Source organism: Felis catus, chromosome B3, assembly GCF_018350175.1.
Source record: "Felis catus isolate Fca126 chromosome B3, F.catus_Fca126_mat1.0, whole genome shotgun sequence".
NCBI classification, from domain to species: domain Eukaryota; kingdom Metazoa; phylum Chordata; class Mammalia; order Carnivora; family Felidae; genus Felis; species Felis catus.
Window position 1 is genome coordinate 119,670,437 of NC_058373.1, and position 20,840 is coordinate 119,691,276.

A 20,840-nucleotide genomic window follows, 5' to 3' on the forward strand; every position below is an offset into this window, starting at 1 on the left:
ATTGATTTCCCAAACAAATGAAAGAAAAACTCTGTTTCTCATTAAAAACATGAAAGGCATCATCATCCATTTAGTCACCTAAGCCAGGAAACTTGGAATTGTCCTAAATTTTTCCCTTTCTATTATCATTTTAATTTCACTTGTTAGAAAGTCCTATCCATTTTACCTTTCTTCACATCTCTCACTTTTATCTCCTCTACATCCTCATATCAGTCACTGCCTTAGAACAGGCTTCACTTTAACTTACTCAAATTGTAGAAACAACCTACGGTAAACTTCTCCTACCTATCTGCTACTTTTCTGCTAGAGGAATCTTTTAAAAATCAGACCATCTATAGTGGCTCTAAGTCTTATTAGGTAATGCCTAACTTCTTACCCAGCTGAATTAATTCATTGGTGGTAACCGAGATCTGAAGTCCTACGCTTTAATAAGTTAAAGGCTTATTCTCTTTTAGCACTTATGTGATGACTCTACAGTGTCAAGAATCCAAGTTCCTTCTGATTTGTTACTTCTCATCCCCTAGTATATTGCCCTTATCTACATGGTCCAGGATGCTTCACCACCATGTCAGAGCCAGCACGAAAAGGAGATGGTGAAGAGGAGGACGTGCCCTTCCCTTTGAGGCTATAACCGGGAAGAAGCTGTTGGTCATTTTCACTCTCAGCCCAGCCAGAACATGTCTACAAGTTTTAGCTACAGGAGAGTTTGGGAAAGAGAATCTTTAGTCTCGCCAGCTTTGTGTCCAGCTAAGAATGAAGAAGCTCAGATACTTTAGGAAAAGGGTTAGGGTTACCAGTAGTCCCTGCCACACAGAGTGTACAAGGTCTTCCGGAGCTCGATTCTTGCCTGCTCTTTACCTTATCTCTTTGTTCCCTACCTTTCTACTCCTTTCCCAGGTTTCCTACTCTCTTTGCTTGAGCCATGTTTGCACTTCCAGACTGCTTTGCTGGTGTGTGTTTCTCTGCCTTTCCTCATAATGCTTCCTTAACCTTAGGTGTCCTTGCCACCCATTTCCCTTCTCTCCAATACACTCTGTTAGCCTGGCCTCAGAGAATTTGTCTTTCAAGACTTAATTTAAGCATCATCTATTACATAAAGCCTCTATTGGACAGCACCCCCTCCCCCCTTACCCTGGTAGAATTGACCATCCGCTCCTCTGTTGCCCTTGTTGTATGCAGATAGACTTCTGTCATTGCACCTTTGGGCATTTATTTATACTTAGATTCTCTTTCTCCTTGATTGTAAACCCTTTGAGGCACAGATGACATTTCATTTGTATATCCCCTAGGTGTAGTATAGCTAGACAGACAAGGAATGTAAATATTTTCTGAATGGGCGAGTGGGTCCGTAGCAAATTGTCAGGGCACTGTCCAGACTTTAAAATATCAGGGCACATTCTTAAGATATAGCTGGCTACTGGCTTTTTGAATTTTTGTCCAGTAGTCCAGGTGATAATGTTAGCTCCAACAATATTTATAATCATCCTATATTATCTTGTTAGTTGTTTCCTACTTAGATTTTAGTTATATTTTAATTCTGAAAGTACTCTCAGAGTTAGCCGTGGCACTTTTTCCCCCATTTAAGATGAGTGGGCTTTTCTGTCTACTAAGTCACAATACTTATGATTGCTTTTTAACAATTTAGTGTATCAGTGACTTGCTGCAGGAGTTGTTTTGGAGTGGATGATAATAATACTGACATGATTTCCAAAGCCTGTCCTAAGACCTTCTGAGCACTGCCACTTTAGCATACCGATTCTAAGATAGATACCTCAGGATTTATTTAATGACTGAAAGAGTCATTTTTGTAAACAGATTCTAAGGCAAGATTGCCTTAAATATTCTTACATGGAGAATATTTTTTTTTCTGCTTTACTGTCTTGAGTAATATCTTTTGTTTTACTTGTAGATTTGATGGTCCTCGAAGATTTGAGGATTTAGGGTCAAGGTGTGAAGGACCGAGACCCAAAGGGCCTCGTTTTGAAGGAAATCGCCCCGATGGGCCAAGACCCAGATATGAAGGTCACCCAACAGAGGGCACTAAAAGCAAATGGGGAATGATTCCCCGGGGGCCAGCATCTCAGTTTTATATTACCCCCAATACATCCCTCAGTCCTCGACAGAGTGGACCACAGTGGAAAGGCCCCAAGCCAGCTTTTGGACAGCAACATCAGCAGCAACCTAAGTCACAAGCAGAACCTCTTTCAGGAAACAAAGAACCATTAGCAGACACCAATAGTAACCAGCAGAAGAATTTTAAAATGCAGTCAGCTACATTTTCCATTGCTGCAGATATAAAGGATGCCAAGGCGGCTCAGTCAAATGAGAATCTAAGCGACTCTCAACAAGAGCCACCTAAAAGCGAAGTCTCGGAAGGGCCCATAGAGCCTTCTAATTGGGACCAGAATTCTCAAAGTATGGAGACTCAAATGGACAAAGCCCAAGCTGTTACTCAGCCTGTACCCCTTGCAAATAAACCTGTACCTACTCAATCTACTTTTCCCTCAAAACCAGGGGGGATGGAGGGAGGAGCAGCAGTGACAACATCATCATCATTAACTGCAGATAATGATTTTAAGCCTTTGGGTATTGGTCTGCCCCATTCAGAAAACAACCAAGATAAAGGGCTGCCTCGGCCAGATAACAGAGATAATAGGTTAGAAGGCAATCGAGGCAGCAGCTCATCTTACAGAGGTCCTGGGCAAAGCAGAATGGAAGACACACGGGATAAAGGACTAGTAAATAGAGGTCGAGGTCAGGCAATCAGCCGTGGCCCAGGGTTGGTCAAGCAAGAAGACTTTCGTGATAAGATGATGGGTAGACGAGAAGACAGTCGAGAGAAGATGAGCAGAGGAGAAGGCAGCCGGGACAGAGGGTTGGTGAGGCCAGGAGGCAGTCGGGAGAAAATGCCAGGTGGTCTGCAAGGCAGCCAGGACCGGGGTAGAGCTGGCAGCCGAGAAAGGGGACTACCTCGGAGGGCTGGCAGTCAGGAGAGAGGACCTCCTCGAAGGGCTGGGAGTAGGGAAAGAGTACCACCACGAAGAGCTGGGAGTAGGGAGAGGGGACCACCTCGAGGGCCTGGCAGTAGGGAAAGGGGACTGGGAAGACCAGATTTTGGTCGTGACAGAGGTCCATTTAGACCAGAACCAGGAGATGGTGGGGAAAAAATGTATCCATATCACCGAGATGAGCCTCCTAGAGCTCCATGGAATCATGGAGAAGAGAGAGGGCACGAAGAGTTCCCATTAGATGGTAGAAATGCTCCAATGGAACGAGAAAGACTTGATGATTGGGATAGAGAGAGATACTGGAGAGAATGCGAACGTGACTATCAAGATGATACACTAGACCCATATAACAGAGAGGACAGGTTCTCAGCACCACCATCTCGATCTCATGATGGAGATAGACGAGGCCCTTGGTGGGATGATTGGGAGAGAGATCAGGATATGGATGAGGACTACAACAGGGAAATGGACAGGGACTTGGACAGGGATGTGGATCGGATTGGAAGACCCATGGATATGTATGATAGAAATTTGGATAATGAGTGGGACAGAGATTATGGGAGACCACTGGATGAACAAGAATCACAGTTTCGTGAACGGGATATTCCATCTCTTCCACCTTTACCACCCCTCCCACCTCTTCCACCTTTGGATAGATATCGGGATGATAGATGGAGAGAAGAAAGAAATCGAGACCATGGGTATGATCGAGATTTTCGTGATAGGGGTGAGTTGAGGATCCGAGAGTATCCAGAAAGAGGAGATACATGGCGGGAAAAGCGAGATTATATCCCTGACAGAATGGACTGGGAAAGAGAACGGTTGTCAGACAGATGGTACCCATCTGATGTGGATAGACATTCCCCCATGGCGGAACATATGCCCTCCTCACATCATTCTTCTGAAATGATGGGGTCGGATACAAACTTAGACTCTGACCAAGGCCTTGGAGGGGTAATGGTTCTCAGTCAGAGGCAGCACGAAATCATTTTGAAAGCTGCACAAGAACTGAAAATGCTTCGGTAAGTTGACTACTTAAGATTTTCTTTTAGTCAAAACCGCATTCAGACTGCTCTTTTTTAAAGTGATGCGATGTATGTAAATGGAATCGTTTTGCTTCAAGTTCTTGTAAATTTTAATTTATATTTCTGGCCATTCAGTGCTGCTTTAGGGTTAGGAAATGTATTTTGGAACTGTGTTAATTGTAAGCTTATGTCCTGAAATGTGAAAGTTTGGTAGCCATTCTTGGCTTTTATAGATGTGTTGCTGACATATCATGCCTGTACATGTTTCAGTGTCAAACTTCAACTCTCCAGTGCTCTGGATTTCACAGAGCTCATATGTAACATCCTTTTTTTTTCCCCAGGAGGCATTTTGTTCTTTGGTATTAGATCTTATAGACTTCATATTCACGTATCTTTGATAAAACTTTGGAAAGTGCTGTAAGGTTTTTCCTCTGTTGAAGCTCAGAATGGTTTACCTGAAAGCGTCCTCAGATTTGGCTAACTGCTGATACTTTCTTTCTGGGGTGTTTTATCTTTTCCTTATAACTAAAAGCAGATATCTCTACTTGAGGATGTTACTTATTTCTACATAATCAAATATTTTCTTTGTGAAATGGAGAATAAAATTTGGATTTCTTGATTTAAAATCACCTCTGTATAAGTATCTATCTAATGCTTCCCAGGGAGTAACAATTAAAAAAAAAAGAAGAAGAAGAAGAAGAAGAAACATTGCATGCTTATTGTGTGCCAGGAACTGTATTGAATACTGAATACTTTGTGTATGTTCATTCAATCCCTAAACCAACTATGTCCTGAGATAAGAATTTAGCAGTCATTGATAGATTGTAAGCTTTTTGAGTAAGTTCTTAGGAATGAGCAATGTTTTGAGAAAATAAATTAATGGTTAGGTTTTGACATATTCCAGTGTATTGTGTTTCCTTCATTTTGCAATTTTGGTCTATGTTTGTGGATTGTACCAATTGAAATCATAACTGAAGCTTTATGACTAGAAAAGTACAACGAGGAAAAATCCCCGTAGGTAAAGATGAAACATCCGGTGCCTCGGGCAGCACAACAGATTTCTGTCTATAGAAGATACGCTCTGAGAGATTTTACTTTTCCAGATTACTCGTGAAGAAGATGTGGAAAGCATGATAGAGAACGTTTAGTTACCACACCATTCACTGTTAAATTACAGACGCCTTTAACTTAACACCCACCATGTGCTGGGCACTGTGCTAATAATTTAGCCTACATTGTCTCAGTCTTCCTGTCTCAGATCCTTTTATCTCAAAGGCCTGCAATGATAAGTAGACATACCCTACTTCACAGATGACACTAAAGCTCAGAGAGGTTAAGTCCACTTGGCTAATCAGTGGCAAACCCAGAATTTGAACCCAGTCTGTTCAGCTCTAAAATCTGTTTTGTTTATGGAGAACACCAAGCTGGTTAGTGTTCCCAAACTGCCAAGTTTTCTTTCCTTTTCTTTTTAAAATTTCCTTTTCATCCGTTATTACTTGGTATAGAAAACCTTTTGATAAAAGGTGCTTCTTCTTCATCATTCTTTTTTTAAGCTCTTTCTAGGCAACATAAGCATAACTAAAATATATGAAGTGATGGATAAGAATTATCATAGTTGAATACAAGTAAGCTATGTTGTATTGGTGTGAAGTCATAATACGATTTACATGAGGTAGAAAAGAAACTTTTTTGACCCTTAGTTTGTGTCCATTTGGGGCACTACATCCAGTGTAGGAAGAAAATTGTAAAAAGTCTAAAGAGGTTGTAGAAGATGTACACCTGTTTATGGTGGGCATTGTAAGGAAAACTCAAAAAAAAAAAAAAAAAAAAGGAAGGAAGGAAGGAATTGGACCAGAGAATTCAAGAAAAGCATGAAGAGTTCCATGAATCCTTTTTAGGAATATGAAGTGTTGTTTTTAAAGGTATAGACTGACATTAGCTCTCACTGGGCCATAAACTAAAGTACCCACAAGAACCAGACAGGTAACTATAATGAGTGAAAGTGGGCCAGGGTAACTCTACCGAGTGTGGTGAGGACTATAGCAACCCGCTTCATCTAAAGTGGACGGCCATCACTCCAGTCAGCTGATTGTTGGCATGTGGGGACATAGACCCATTGTTACCAAATCTCTTTACAATTTGAATTTATATGTGAAATATTTTGCTTCGTAAATAACAGCAGCTAATTCAGATTTTAAAAACTGATGGGAAAGCCAATTAAAAAACAAACAAACAAGAAACTTTGTAGGCCGTATTTGGCCACCAGTTTGCAACCTCTCATCTAGCGAGAGTATTGAACAAGGAAAATAGTGAGAGAACTTTTTGTTCAATGAAAGAAAAAGGTGACCAGTAGATGCTATTTTAGAATACAGTAATGAGGCAGGTTGTGGCACCTGTCCTTGAATAGGTTTAGTAATTTATAGTCATTTATAGGTTGTAGAAGACTAGTCAGTTAGCTACATAAAGGCAAGAGAGTGTTACCCTGGAGATGCCCTGGGGGCACCATAGAGGGTTTTGGAACAGGGTTCTTAAGATCTCTTTGTCTTTGATATCAGTTGTAGTCACTGGGTCTGGAGTAAACATGCCTTAATGTACAATGGCAATTTTATTTGTTCACAGGGAACAGAAAGAACAGCTTCAGAAGATGAAAGACTTTGGGTCTGAGCCACAGATGCCTGACCATCTGCCACCCCAGGACTCGAGGTTGCAGAATGCATCTTCAAGGCCTGGAATGTACCCGGTATGGAAAAACGTGTGCTCGGGAAATGAAATGATTCCTACTTTGTATGTTTGTATGTTGTTTGATTTTTTCCCATTGTAATAGGTATAAATTTCCTCTATAGAAAATGTAAATTTGCGGTGCCTGGGTGGCTCAGTCAGTTAAGTGTCCGACTTCAGCTTGGGTCAGGATTTCATGGTCAGTGAGTTCGAGCCGCATGTCGGGCTCTGTGCTGACAGCTCAGAGCCTGGAGCCTGCTTTGGATTCTGTGTCTCCCTCTCTGCCACCTCCCCCCACCCCCTGCCCCACTCATACTCTGTCTCTCTGTGTCTCTCAAAAATGAATAAACATTAAAAAAAATTTTTTTAATGTAAATTTGGGAAAAGTAAAAAGCTAATGGTAATTGGCCTTTGAAAATCTTTTAAATGCGGTCAAAAGTGTGACAGCCACTTTTTCCCCCTAGGTTTTGATAAATACACCAAGCACACCTGAGCTACATGGCTTCATGTTCATACAAGTTTAGAATTTTTCTAATAATCTCTTTTGTTGAAGTGGTCCTGTTTTTCATCTGGGCAGTGCAGAGGCCCCTTATGAGCCCGCCTCCTGTGAGCCTCAGAGTCTCCCCACTGCCTTGGGCTACTGGTTCCTCAGCTAGGGAAGGGACCAAACATCATGCTCTAGTTCAGGCAGTAAAGTTCTGTGAAAGGTTTGTGTGATCAGGTTCTCCCTATGTTTTGCGTTCATTGTTGTTGTTTGTTATTTTACCTTTAAGCCAGTGATGACCTTTAAAAATGTTGTCATGCAAATAACTTTATAACAACACAATGAGAGGGAAAACCCAAATCATTTCATGAAATTAACTCTTTACTTTTCAACGTGCCCTTTCATCATAACACATAGTCTAACACAAAACAGATTACATAGTTGTCACCAATGACCACCATGATGTTGCCTCCCCATATCATATCTCCTGACTTGTGTGTGCATCTGTCTGCCTCCAGCGTTTCTCTCTGGATGTGTCTCCTGTCAAACTCAGCATATTCAAAATGGACCTCAGTATCATTTTCCATTAACCTTGTTCTTTCTCCTCACCATCACCTGCTCACCCAAACTGGAAACCTGAAACTCAGCCTTAGCTGTTTACTGTGTCCTGCCCTTCCGTATCCAGTCATTCTTTTGATTGATTTTACTACCTTTTTAATATTGTTCAAATATACTGTCCTCCACTTCCCCACAACCTCAGTTTTGTCCTTCATCAGTTCTTGCCTAGATTATTTCAGAAACATCCCAATTCATCTCTCCATCTCATTCTCCTCTGATCCATTCTCCATTCTGCTAGAGTGATTATTTTATTGTATTTTTGAATCAGATTTTGAGGTATAGTTTACATATCTTAACTCACTTTAAGCCCACTCATTTCAAGCCTGCAGTTTGAGTTTTGACAAATATAAAGAAGAACAAAATTTCTATCACCCCAAAAAGTTCTCTAGTGCCACTTTGTACCCCTACACTTCACCTTAGGCAGCACTGATGGGACTTCTGGCCAAAGTGGACACTTAATTTTTTTTTTTTTTTTAACATTTATTATTGAGAGACAGAGAGACAGAGCGTGAACATGGGAGGGGCAGAGAGAGGGAGAGACACAGAATCTGAAGCAGGCTCCAGGCTCTGAGCTGTCAGCACAGAGCCCCACGTGGGGCTCGAACTCACAAACCATGAGATCATGACCTGAGCCGAAGTCAGATGCTTAACCGACTGAGCCACCCAGGCGCCCCAAAATGGACATTTAAAAACATAAATCTCACCATGTTGCGTGCACCCTCGCTTTAGAATGCTGTATCCCCGCTGCTTACGTGATAAAATCTAAAGTCTTTTGCATGACCCTTTATGTTTCTCCTGAGCTGGCTTGACCTCTGCTTACCATTACTTGCTCTTCTCCTCCCTTCCACTCTGCCTTCCTTCCACGTGGAGCTTCTTACAACTGTGCGAGTGTGCCAGACTCTTAACTTCCCCATGCCTTTGCACGTACATGTTGTTCTCTAAACCTAGAGTTTCTTTTCTTTCTCTTATCCTCTTCTCCAACTAGTTAATTCTTGTTCGTTTTTTAGAAGTCAGCTTTGTATCTTCTCTTCCCCTTGGGTAAGATGGTTGCCCTCACATGTACCCCTGTAACATCTTGTACAAGCTTCTGTCATAGCCATTATCCTATTGTATTTTGTCTGTTACCTTGTCTGTCTTTCCTTCTAAACAGAGCTCCTAATAATAGGAACTGTGTCTTTTATCTTTGTATCTCTTAGCAAATAGTTGAAACTCTAGATTATAGTTCCACATTTCTGCCTTATTCACTTAACAAATCAAAAACATTTTTCATATTCCTACATACGTTATTACTTTTGATGCATAATTTATTAAAACTATTCCACTTCTGTTGGACATTTGCTTCTAATCCTTCAGTCTTACTATTAGTATAACTTCAGTGAATGTCTTTGTATCAAGTTCTTACTCTAGGTAACTTATTTAAAAAAAAAATTTCATGTTTATTTATTTTTGAGAGAGAGAGACAGAGCGTGAGCTAGGGAGGGGCAGAGAGAGAGAGAGAGAGAGAGAGAGAGAGAGAGAGAGAGAGGGGGGGAGACATAGAATCTGAAGCAGGCTCTGGGCTCTGAACTGTCAACACAGAGTCTGACGCGGGGCTCAAACTTACAACCTATGAGATTATGACCTGAGCCAAAGTCAGATGCTTAACCAACTGAGCCACCCCGGGTCCCATAGATAACTTCTTAAATTTTAAGATCCCCAAAATCCCAAAGTAGGATATTTCAGTTACAGAATAAGGACATTTTTAATGATTCCTGGAATATAGCTAATGGCTCTCTAAAATAGTTGTATAAAGGGGCTCCTGGGTGGCTCAGTCTGTTAATCATCCAACTTTGGCTCAGGTCATGATCTTGTGGTTCGTGAGTTCGAGCCTCGCGTTGGGCTCTGAGCTGTCAGCACAGAGCCTGGATCCTGCTTCAGATTCTATGTGCCCCTTTCTCTCTGCCCCTCTCCTATTCACACTGTGTCTCTCTCTCTCTCTCTCTCTCTCTCTCTCTCTCTCTCTCTCTCTCTCACATAAACATAAAAAACATTTTTTTTAAATAGTTGTATAAAATGTATGCTAGAGCCTTGCAAGCACCAGCTACTTGATATTTTTGGTCAATTTAGTAGCTTTAATAAAATGTTTTAATATGCATTTTTGATAGTGAACACGAGTATTTTTCCATATTATATTTTTTCTTGTAAATATTCTATTTTTGTCCTTTATCCATTTGTCTGTTTGACTTGTAAGGTTTTTTTTTTCTTACCAATTTATATTACTCTTTTTCTTTTAAGTTTATTTATTTGGAGAGAGAGGGAGAGAGCACTCGCATGAATGGGGGAGGGGCAGAGAAAAAGGAGAGAAAGGACCCAAGCAGGCTCTGTGCTATCAGCACAATGCTGGGCTTGATCCCAGGACTGTCAGAGCATGACCTGAGCCGAAATCAAGAGTCAGATGTCCAACGAACTGAGCCACCCAGGCGCCCCATTCTTAATATACCGTAGATAGTAATTCTCATATAAATACTGTAGGGATTTTTTTTTTTTTAACAAATGTGTCTATTGCTTTCACTGTGTAGTGTAAAGAAAACACTTTTATTTATAGACATAATCTGAAGAGTTCTGAAGATATTTGGAACAGGTCTGGATAGCTGTACTCCAGACACCATAGTTTTTGTCCTATATTAGCAATTTTTTAGAGTGCTACAATCAAATGTTTACCCTTAGGTAGCAACCATTTGTCTTTTACTGTGGGTTGTAGTGACCTCTAGTTAAACAATGTTCCTTACATAATGGCCAAATCCATTTTGTTACCCAAAAAGTTTGTTCTTAAAGTACAGCCCATGCATGAGTAAATAGGTAAGTAACGTATGTTGTTGGGTCTCTAAGGTCTAAAATAGCTGTCAATGAAAAACCAGAAACAACGAACTAAGAGAAAAGGATAATGAGTGTTTGAATCAGGCTTGCAGAGATTAAAATAAAATTTGACAGTTGGGTTTCAGCATTGAGTAGATAGGACCTATCTGTCAAGAGATTCTACTGTCTCCTTAATACACATTTCTATTGACATTCGTTGATTGCTTTGGGAAGACAAATGCAAACATTGCACACGACAGTGGCACTTCCTCTTGGAGAGGTTACTAAATGTCCCATTCAGTTTCTTTGTTTTGTTGTTTCCTGGTGCTGATGTTGTGTGTTGGTACTAGTCTTGCCACAGACTACTGTTGTCAACCAGACAACAGAACTACTCATGGAGGTTTTGGTTTTTAATTAATGCCAGGATCTCCCCCTACAGAAATTCAGTAGATGTAGGGTGGGCCTGGGACATTTATATCTCAAGTGGCTAGCACCCTACTTTTTAAGTAAGGAGAAAAAAGAGAGGGTGATACATTGGTGGGAGGGTGATAGTGTTGAGGACAATTTTTTTAAGTGGGTATTTTATTTATTTGTACTTAAACCTATAAACCAACCAGCCAAACTGATACTATTACCATGATACATTAAAATACAAAACATCTTTCTACAAATAACTAGAATAACGAAGAAATTAGGAGTTGTAGTAAAATAACACAGGGGGCAGAGGAAACCGATGAAGCACATTATAGCTTGACCCTTCATCATAACATTTGAGGTTACTAATAAGTAAAGCCTCACAAACTCAGAAAATACAAGTAATCCTTCATCATTTGTCTTTGTATTTTTACTTCCTATTCGTGAAGTTGGATTCTAGAACCTAAAGATATCCAAATTAGTGTTATATCTAGTTACTTGTAGCCAGAAGCATCTTTTATCATGTTGTCCATAGCAGCCAATGCTACTGAAACCTCTTCGATTAGATTCCAATCGTACCTTCTCAGTTGAAACAATAAGCATAATGGGATACAATATCAAGGCAGAGATACAGGACCCTAAAAGACAAATGGTAAGAGAATACAGCCACTGCCCAAACTGAGATTGAATAATATACTCATCATGTCACACATCTTCAGGCTGTGTGTTCACAGAGTACTTTGGGAATAAACCTATTACTTGCTGGGTACTAAGATGCTTAGCACTTTAATAAAGTGCTAAATATTAAGTAACATTAATTAATATTTAATTAATTAATTAACTAATATCAAAAAATATTTAATAAAGCATTTTACACTATGGCTTTCCCCAGCAGTTTCTAAGATGGACTCCAAGTCACTGACAGAATTTTGCTGGAACTGGATCTGGGATTGCAGGGATTCCTCTCCACAGTTGTGGAACTGACTATTCCAGGCTTGGGGGCACCAGGTCTAACTGTTCCAGAAATGGTTGCTCCAAGACTGGCTGTTCCAGGTCTGGTTACTCCATATTGGAAGGTTTCCAGAAGTGTTCGTCAGGTATCCCCGGTGATAGGAAGAGAAGCCTGGGTATTCTGCAGTTGCGGAGCCATTCTGAGTCATACTGTTGCTGTTCTTTGGCCAGTTCTGCCACCTCTTACATTTCATTCTCTGGTTCTGGGACCAGGATTTAACCTGCTTATAGCTAAGGTTCGGGATGTTGGAAAGTTCTTGCATCTGCTGGAGACTGAGGTATTTCTGTCTCTGGGATCTGTCATTGAGTACATATAGCTGGGTCTGAGAGAACACGGTTCTGATCTTCTGTTTCTTGCCCCGGGCCATATCTTCCTTCTTCACTGTGCTCTCCTCTACAAAAGTGGGTAGTGGTTTTACTCTGGGACTGGTGGAAGAAACGAAGCTGTCCTGAATAAGCAGACCATGGAGGAAGGAAGAGGAGAGACGGCCTCCGTGTAGGGTATCTCAGCAGATGACCTGCAAGGATGCATAATTTTCTTCAGGCCCATAAATCTCGGGCATTGGAGAAGAGTCCCTAGAATTGGGTGCTTCAGGGCAAGGAGGGCACTGGGCCTGAACTGGATCCACATTCATGTTGCTGAACTGAAGGTAGAAGGAAAAAAAAAAGAGAGCAAGATTATAAGAAAGGCCCAGTTTACATATTGAGGTGGAAGAACTTAGAGAAATATGAAGATCTCCAGATGTGAGAGTGTCAGAAGGATGGGAATGAAGTGGGTCACCACCGCAATGGCAGGAGCCAGCCAGTCCAATCTAGCGAAAGGTCGAGGACAATTTTTGATAACCTAATTGGGGTATAATCTACATACCATATAGTTTGCCCATTTTAGGTGATTTTTAGTAAACGTACTGAGCTGTGCAACCATCATCTATTTCCCTAATGACTAATGATGTTGAGTGTCTTTTCAAGTGCTTATTGGCCATTCGTGTATCTTCTTTGGAGAAATCTCCAAATTTTTTGCTAATTTTTTTTCTATTATTTGTCTTACTATTAAATTATACTAATTTTTCAAATTTTAAATACAGTTCCTTTATTAGATACATGATTTGCATATTTCTCTCCAATGGTGTATTTTGTTTTATTTATTTTTTTTTTTTTTAATTTTTTTTTAACGTTTATTTGTTTTTGAAACAGAGAGAAACAGCATGAATGGGGGAGAGTCAGGGAGGGGGAGACACAGAATCTGAAACAGGCTCCAGGATCTGAGCTGTCAGCACAGAGCCCGACGCGGGGCTCGAACTCACGGACCGCGAGATCATGACCTGAGCTGAAGTCGGATGCTTAACCGACTGAGCCACCCAGGCGCCCCTGATTATTTTTTTTTTAAGTTTATTTATTTTGAGAGAGCTAGAAGGTGCACTAGTGGGAGAGGGGCAGAGAGAGAGGGAGAGAATCCCAAACAGGCTCAGTACTATCAGCACAGAACCCGATGTAGGGCTCAAACTCCCAAACTGGAAGATCACACCCTGAGCCAAAGTCAGACACTTAACTGACTGAGCTACCCAGGCACCCCTCCAATGGTGTATTTTAAGACACAAAAAGGTTTTAAAAAGAAAAAGAACTTTTTCTTGTATGGACGGAAAATCGGGTTTTAATTTCTACCGACGTGTGAGAACATGATGGTATGCTCCTCCACTAAACCATTTACCCTATTCTCCAGCCTCCAGGGGCCTATAGACCACCCCCTCCTATGGGTAAACCACCAGGAACAATTGTAAGACCCTCTGCTCCACCAGCAAGACCATCTGTTCCTGTGACCAGGCCACCTATCCCAATACCACCACCACCACCGCCTCCTCCTCCACCTCCACCTCCTCCGCCAGTAATAAAGCCACAGACTTCAGCTGTGGAACAGGAGCGCTGGGATGAAGATTCTTTCTATGGCCTCTGGGATACAAATGATGAACAAGGACTGAATTCAGAATTTAAACCAGAACCTGGAACAATCCCATCTGCTCCAGTGTTACCACCCCCACATGTTCACCCTCCCATCCCCCCTCCTGGCCCAATGCCTATGGGTCTGCCACCGATGTCCAAACCACCCCCAGTGCAGCAGACTGTTGATTATGGCCATGGCCGAGGTGAGTAATGGTGACAGCTTTGTATTTGGGATTCTCAGGAAATCGTGAGCTTCAGCTTTGTCTTCTTTAGGCTTCATTCTTACAGTGTTTTATCCCTGATTTGGTTCACCAGATATGTCCACTAATAAAGTTGAACAGATACCCTATGGAGAAAGAATAACTTTGCGCCCAGATCCACTACCTGAAAGATCAACTTTTGAGACAGGTAGGAGTCCCAGAGAGATCAGTATTTTTAAACCTTTTAGGACCTAATTATCATGTGATTTTGATAAGGTTATCTGGGCCTCCCTTTAATATAGCTGAAAGATTCATAAGTTGAATCTAGGACAATAATTTATACTAGCTCTAAAGTTAGATTTGCACCTTTCTGCTTTTATTTCAGAAAAGAGATATAGCTCTTACTTTGTACTGTTTTTGTAGAACATGCAGGCCAACGTGATCGTTATGATAGAGACAGAGACCGTGAGCCTTATTTTGATCGTCAAAGTAATGTCATGGCAGATCATCGAGATTTCAAAAGGGATCGAGAGACACACAGAGACCGAGAACGGGATCGTGGTGTTATTGACTATGACCGGGATCGATTTGATAGAGAACGCCGACCTCGAGATGATAGGTACGTGTTATGAAAAATACCTTTTTGCCAGATGTACAAATTACCATAGACTTAAGTTCAGCAAAAGTCATTGTATCTAAGGGAAATTTGGTAAATGATGTATACTTCTCATACATGTGTGTGTAATTTGGAGAAGGAAAAGCAGTTCCAGACCAATTTGCAGGAAACGAGATGCTTGAGTTTTATGAGCTTGAATTCCAGAGAATTAAATGGGAGATGGAGATAGCCTGTAAGGAAAGGGAATAGTATTGTCAATAAAGGTACAGTCATTACTTCATTAGTAGGTCAACAACGTATTTTTGCAGTTCATGAGCCCTTTAGACGTCTGTGTGCAAGACAGATCTAAATGGAAAAGTGGGGCACCTGGGTGGCTCAGTCGGTTAAGCATCTTGATTTCAGCCCAGGTCATGTCGTGAGATCATGGCTGAGCACAGAGCCTCCTTATGATTCTGTCTCTCCCTCTGTCTCTGCCCCTTCCCCCTCAAAAAAATAAAATAAAATAAAAGGAAAAGCAAAATAAAAATAAAAATATTGACTATGTGTAGTAGCTACCCATGGAGAAAATTGGGCAGATAGTGGTATTGCATTGTAATACAGAGACCTCCTTTTTTTTTTTTTTTTTTTTAATTTTCTAAAGTACTTCCTGTTACACCTCTAGGACTCAGTCATATCGAGACAAAAAGGACCATTCCTCATCTAGAAGAGGGGGATTTGATAGGCCATCCTATGACCGGAAGTCTGACCGACCAGCCTACGAAGGACCATCCATGTTTGGAGGTAGAACAAGTGCCTTATTAACTATGAGGATGTTGAGAATACAGACCACTGGAGATGTTTCCCCCTATAGCTGTGGATTTACACTTTCAGAATAAAATGAATGCACTGATTTATCAGAGATGGGAGCATTATCATCAAAAATAGCAATGTAATTAATGAAAGAAAACATAAATTGTTCTTTGGTATTATTAAAGAAGTTTTGGAAAATAGAAACAAAATCAGTTATAATCCCACCTCCTCCCATACCACAACAACTATAATTTTGTATGTTTCTTCTCATTCTCTTTTCACGTATGTATTAATGAAGTTGTAATCAAAGTGTAAATAGAATTTCTTTATCATGTTTATTCTCAGTGATACGTAACGTTTTTCTGTATGTAAACCTATTATAATAATGGTTCTATGATATACCATTGAGTGGATAAAGTAGAAGACTCTTATTATTGGACATTTAGGTTGCTTTTTGTTTTTCACTGTTATACACCTAAACCAAAAATGCATACCTATTTGTAAGAACAAGCTTTCCTAAGCTAGTAACTCTTGTTCTTAAAACTGTAAAACCAGAAGTTATAGACAGACCGTAAGTCATACTTGGGACTATCGGCAAAGTATGTATTATTCTCCTATGTCCTGTTGCTTAACTTTTTTCCTAAATTTAATACAAACAAAGATGAAGTCAGTATTTTTCAGAACATTCTATTTGCCCAAAATCATATACCTAAATCTTTTCATTTTCTTGATTTCAAGAAATGTAAATTTACATTACTTAAACTTTCTCTGATTAAAGTTTAGAAGTGGCCTCCAAATCATCATGAATTTTATTACCTTAGGATGACTGAAGAGAGTTAAAATTTTAAATAATTACCATATAAATAGTAATTTTGTTCAATTGCTGAAATCCTAGGAGAACGAAGAACTTATCCAGAGGAGCGAATGCCCCTGCCAGCTCCTTCACTAAGCCACCAGCCACCTCCAGCCCCACGGGTTGAGAAGAAACCCGAATCTAAGAACGTAGATGATATTTTGAAACCACCTGGCCGAGAGAGCAGACCTGAGAGAGTGAGTCCTGTGTAGTTGACTAGCTTTCTTGCAAATCAGAAGCTATCAGGAGATCTTTTTAATACCCTGAACGTAATTTCTCTACTTTTCTGTGACATGATAATAATATCAGATTCAAGGCATTTTATCATCTACAAGTCCTCATATAAATTCATAAATTGCCTACCCTATAGAATTTAAGAAATTAGAACTTAATTGCTTGGCAAAAAAAGATGCTGAAAATTTTAGAAAACAATTCATAAGAACTTCATTAATTGCATTTTGAAGAGGGGAGGAGGGGAAGTGGATTTGGTTCTATGGTATGTGGAACAAAAAAAGGGAGAATTAGGAGACTTGATTTATTTGGGCTCATTTTCCTTGTGACCCCCAAATATATATGTTCTTTATTTTGTTTTCTTTCGTTTTAATTTTAATTCCAGTTAGTTAATAGTGTTACATTAGTTTCAGATGTACAAGATAGTGATTCAACAATTCCATGCATCACCCGGTGCTCATCATAACACTTGCACTCCTTAATCCCCATCACCTATTTAACCTATCCCACCCAAGCCCCCTTCCCCTCTGGTAACTGTTAGTTTATTCTCTATACATAAGAGTCTGTTTCTTGATTTGTCTCTCTCTGTTTCTCTTTTCTTTTTCCCCTTGCTCGTTTGTTTCTTAAATTCCACATATGAGTGAAATCATAAGGTGTTAGTCTTTCTCTGACTTATTTCACTCAGCATTATACCTCTTGCTCCATCCATGTCATTGCAAATAGCAAGGTTTTATTCTTTTTTATGGTTAAATAATATTCCGTAATTTATATATGTATATAAAAATGTATGTGTGTGTATTTATATATATATATACACATATATATATAAATATAAATGTATGTTATATATATACCATATCTTATTTATACATTCATCTGTTGATGGACACTTGGGCTGCTTCCATATCTTGGCTATTGTAAATAATACTGCTATAAACATAGGGGTGCATGTATCCCTTTGAATTTATGTTTTTATATTCTTTGGGTAAATACCAGTAGTGTTATTGCTAGATCCTAGGGTAGTTCTATTTTTAACTTTTTGAGGAACCTGTATACTGTTGTCCACAGTGGCTGCACCAGCTTGCATTCGCATCAACCCTGCACGAGGGTTCCTTTTGCTCCACATTCTTGCCAACACCTGTTGATTCTTGTGTGGTTGATTTTAACCATTCTGACAAGTGTCACATGCATACGTTCTTAAATTTATATTGCAGAATATTTAGATTCTGTTTCAGTAAACTGATGCTAGAGATTTCCATCAAATATTTTGACTACATATGACTATATAAGTCATTGTTGTAAAGTCTATTTCATCTATTATTAGTATAGCTATTCTAGCTTTCCTATGGTTGCCTGTTTGTATGATTTCTTTTTTTGCATCCTTTAATTTTCAGTCTATTTGTCTTTGAATCTAAAGTATGTCTCCTTTAGGGAGGTGGGTGGGGGTGGGCTAAGTAGGCGTTGGTATTAAGGAGGGCACTGGTTATGATCAGCACTGGTATGATGAATCACTAAATTCTACTCCCGAAACCAATGTTACACTATATGTTAACTAACTGGAACTTCAGTAAAAAATTGAAAATACAAAATAAAGCATGTCTCCTTTAGAAAGCACAGCATATAGTTGGATCATGTTTTCCATTCACATTTTATTGTTATTATTGATATAGTTAGCTTAATTCCGTTTTTGTATTATTCAATTGTATAGAGCTAAAACTGACTTTTGTATATTGATCTTATATCCTGCAACATTGCTAAACTCTTTTATTCTAATTAATTTTTAGTGGATTCCCTAGGATTTTTTATATATGAGGTCATGTCATCTGCCAATAGAGAAGGTTTAACTTCTTCTTTTACAGTCTGAATCCTTTTTTTCTTTTTTTAACTCCCTCGTTGTCTGGCTAGAACCTCCAGTACAGTGTTGAATGGATGTGGTGAGAGTGGACATCTATATTTATTCTTGTTTTTAGAAAACTTTCAGTATTTCACCATTAAGTATGCTGTTGCTATGGGTTTTCAGTAGATGCCCTTTATCAGGTTGAAGAGGGTTCCCTTCCCTTCCTAGTTTGTTGAATGTTTTCATCATGAAATGATGTTGAATTTTGTTGAATGCTTTCCCTGCATTAATTGAGATTTTGTTTGTTTGCTTTTTAATGTGTGTGATTTTATTCTTTTATATGTGATTTTTGTTTTCTTTATTCTGTTGATAATGATATATTAATTACAGTAATTGGCTTTTGGATGTTAATTTGCATCCCTGGGATAAATCCCATTTAGTCATGGTGTATAATTCTTTTTATATGTTGCTGGATTCCTTTTGCCAGTATTTTTTTTAGGGATTTTTGCATCCATATTCATAAGAGATATCTATAGTTTTCTTGTGATGTTTTGTCTGCTTTTGGCATCAGGGTATCTGCTTGATTTGAGATGCTGGCCTCACAAAATGAGTAGGGAGTTCCTTCCTGTTCTATTTTTTGGAAGAGTTTGTAAAGAGTTCTTTAAATGTTTGTTGGAATTCAGTGATGTAGCCATCTGGGCCTCTGAGCTTTTTTGGTTACTCAATCAGTCTCTTCACTTGTCACAGATCTATTCAGATTGTCTGTGTTTTCTGGGGTCAGTTTCAGTTGCCCTTTGTCTTTCTAGGGATTTTCCCATTTCACCTGAGGTGTCTAATATGTCGCTGTACAATGGTTCCTAGTATCCCTTTAGAACCATTTTTTATTTCTATAAAGTTGGTAATCATGTCACTCCTTTAATTTCTGATTCTAGTAATTTGAATATTTTCTCTTTTTTTCTTAGACTAGCTAAAGGTTTGTCAATTACGTTGATCTTTTCAAAGAACCAGCTTTTGGTTCCATTGATTTTTCTTTATTGTTTTTCAGTTCTCTATTTTATTGACTTCTGCTCTAATATTATTTCCTTCTTTCTGCTTGCTCTAGTTTAGTTTATTCTTTTTCTAGTATCTGAAGGTTAGGTTATTGATTTGAGTCTTTCTTCTTATTAATATAGGCAGTTATAGCTATAAACTTCCTTATAGGCACTGCTTTGGTTGCATCCCGTTAAGTTTTGGCATTTTTATTTATCTCAAAGTATTTTCTGATTTTTAAATTTCTTCTTTGACCTATTGGTTATTTAGGAGTATGGTGTTTAATTTCCACATACTTGTGAATTTCTCAAATTTTTTCTTACTGTTCATTTCTAATTTCATTCCGTTATGTTCAGAGACATACTTTGTATTATTTCTACCCTTTCAAATTTGCTAAGGTTTGTTTCATGGTCTGTCATATGGTGTATCCGGAGAATGATAGGTCACTTAACTGTAAGACCTCATTGTAAAAAATATCTTCTCTGAGTGATTTTTTTGGTTTTTCATTGTGTTTCAGATTGTTGTTATAATGAGAGGATTGCCTGGCAGTGGAAAGACACATGTTGCAAAACTTATTCGAGTGAGTATGGGAAAGCCAGAGAATTGGTTGCTTTTGTTAGTCACTTGCCTTCATGCAAGCAGCATGGTGTCAATCCAGGTATTTCTCATTTGATCCATTCTTGTTGGCCCATATGGGAGATGCTATCCCATAAACATTTTGTTCTGCTTAAAAAGGTATTTTTGCCTCTGCTTGATTTGAATCCACGAGATTGCATATTATTTAGCCATGAGAAGGAACTTTGTTATTAACGTTCATTAATATATTCTATAAATGCTCTTTAACTCTCTTGACTGTATGATTCTTAGGATAAAGAGGTAGAATTTGGAGGACCTGCACCCAGAGTCCTAAGCTTGGATGATTACTTCATCACTGAAGTGGAAAAAGAAGAAAAAGACCCAGATTCTGGAAAGAAAGTGAAAAAGAAGGTATGGCATATTCCTCTCAGATTACATCTTGATTCATTAATCGTATTGGAAGGAAAACATGTTCAGAGAGTAATGTGGCTTTTTTTTTTTAATGTTTCTTTGTTTTTGAGAGAGAGAGAGAGAGAGGGAACAAGCCTGGGAGGGGCAGAGAGAGAGACGGGGAGACAGAATCCGAAGCAGGTTCCAGGCTCCTAGCTGTCAGCACAGAGCCTGATGCGGGACTTGAACTCATGAACCGCAAGATCAT

General features: G+C 39.3%; 1 protein-coding gene and 1 pseudogene across 4 annotated transcripts in view; one reads left to right on the forward strand and one right to left on the reverse strand.

Annotated features, from left to right (window-relative positions):
• YLPM1 (YLP motif containing 1) overlaps positions 1 to 20,840 on the forward strand; it is a 74,660-nt gene that overhangs the window by 28,113 nt on the left and 25,707 nt on the right. For all 4 annotated transcript variants that reach the window (XM_023255864.2, XM_011283407.4, XM_045060237.1 and 1 more), the window contains exons 5-13: positions 1,910 to 4,030; positions 6,653 to 6,773; positions 13,834 to 14,254; positions 14,367 to 14,459; positions 14,675 to 14,870; positions 15,529 to 15,647; positions 16,552 to 16,706; positions 20,124 to 20,186; positions 20,474 to 20,593. In XM_023255864.2, coding sequence (XP_023111632.1) covers positions 1,910 to 4,030; positions 6,653 to 6,773; positions 13,834 to 14,254; positions 14,367 to 14,459; positions 14,675 to 14,870; positions 15,529 to 15,647; positions 16,552 to 16,706; positions 20,124 to 20,186; positions 20,474 to 20,593 — 3,409 coding nt within the window. The remainder of the gene's footprint in view (positions 1 to 1,909; positions 4,031 to 6,652; positions 6,774 to 13,833; positions 14,255 to 14,366; positions 14,460 to 14,674; positions 14,871 to 15,528; positions 15,648 to 16,551; positions 16,707 to 20,123; positions 20,187 to 20,473; positions 20,594 to 20,840) is intronic.
• On the reverse strand, positions 11,808 to 12,748 carry LOC123386146 (annotated as a pseudogene).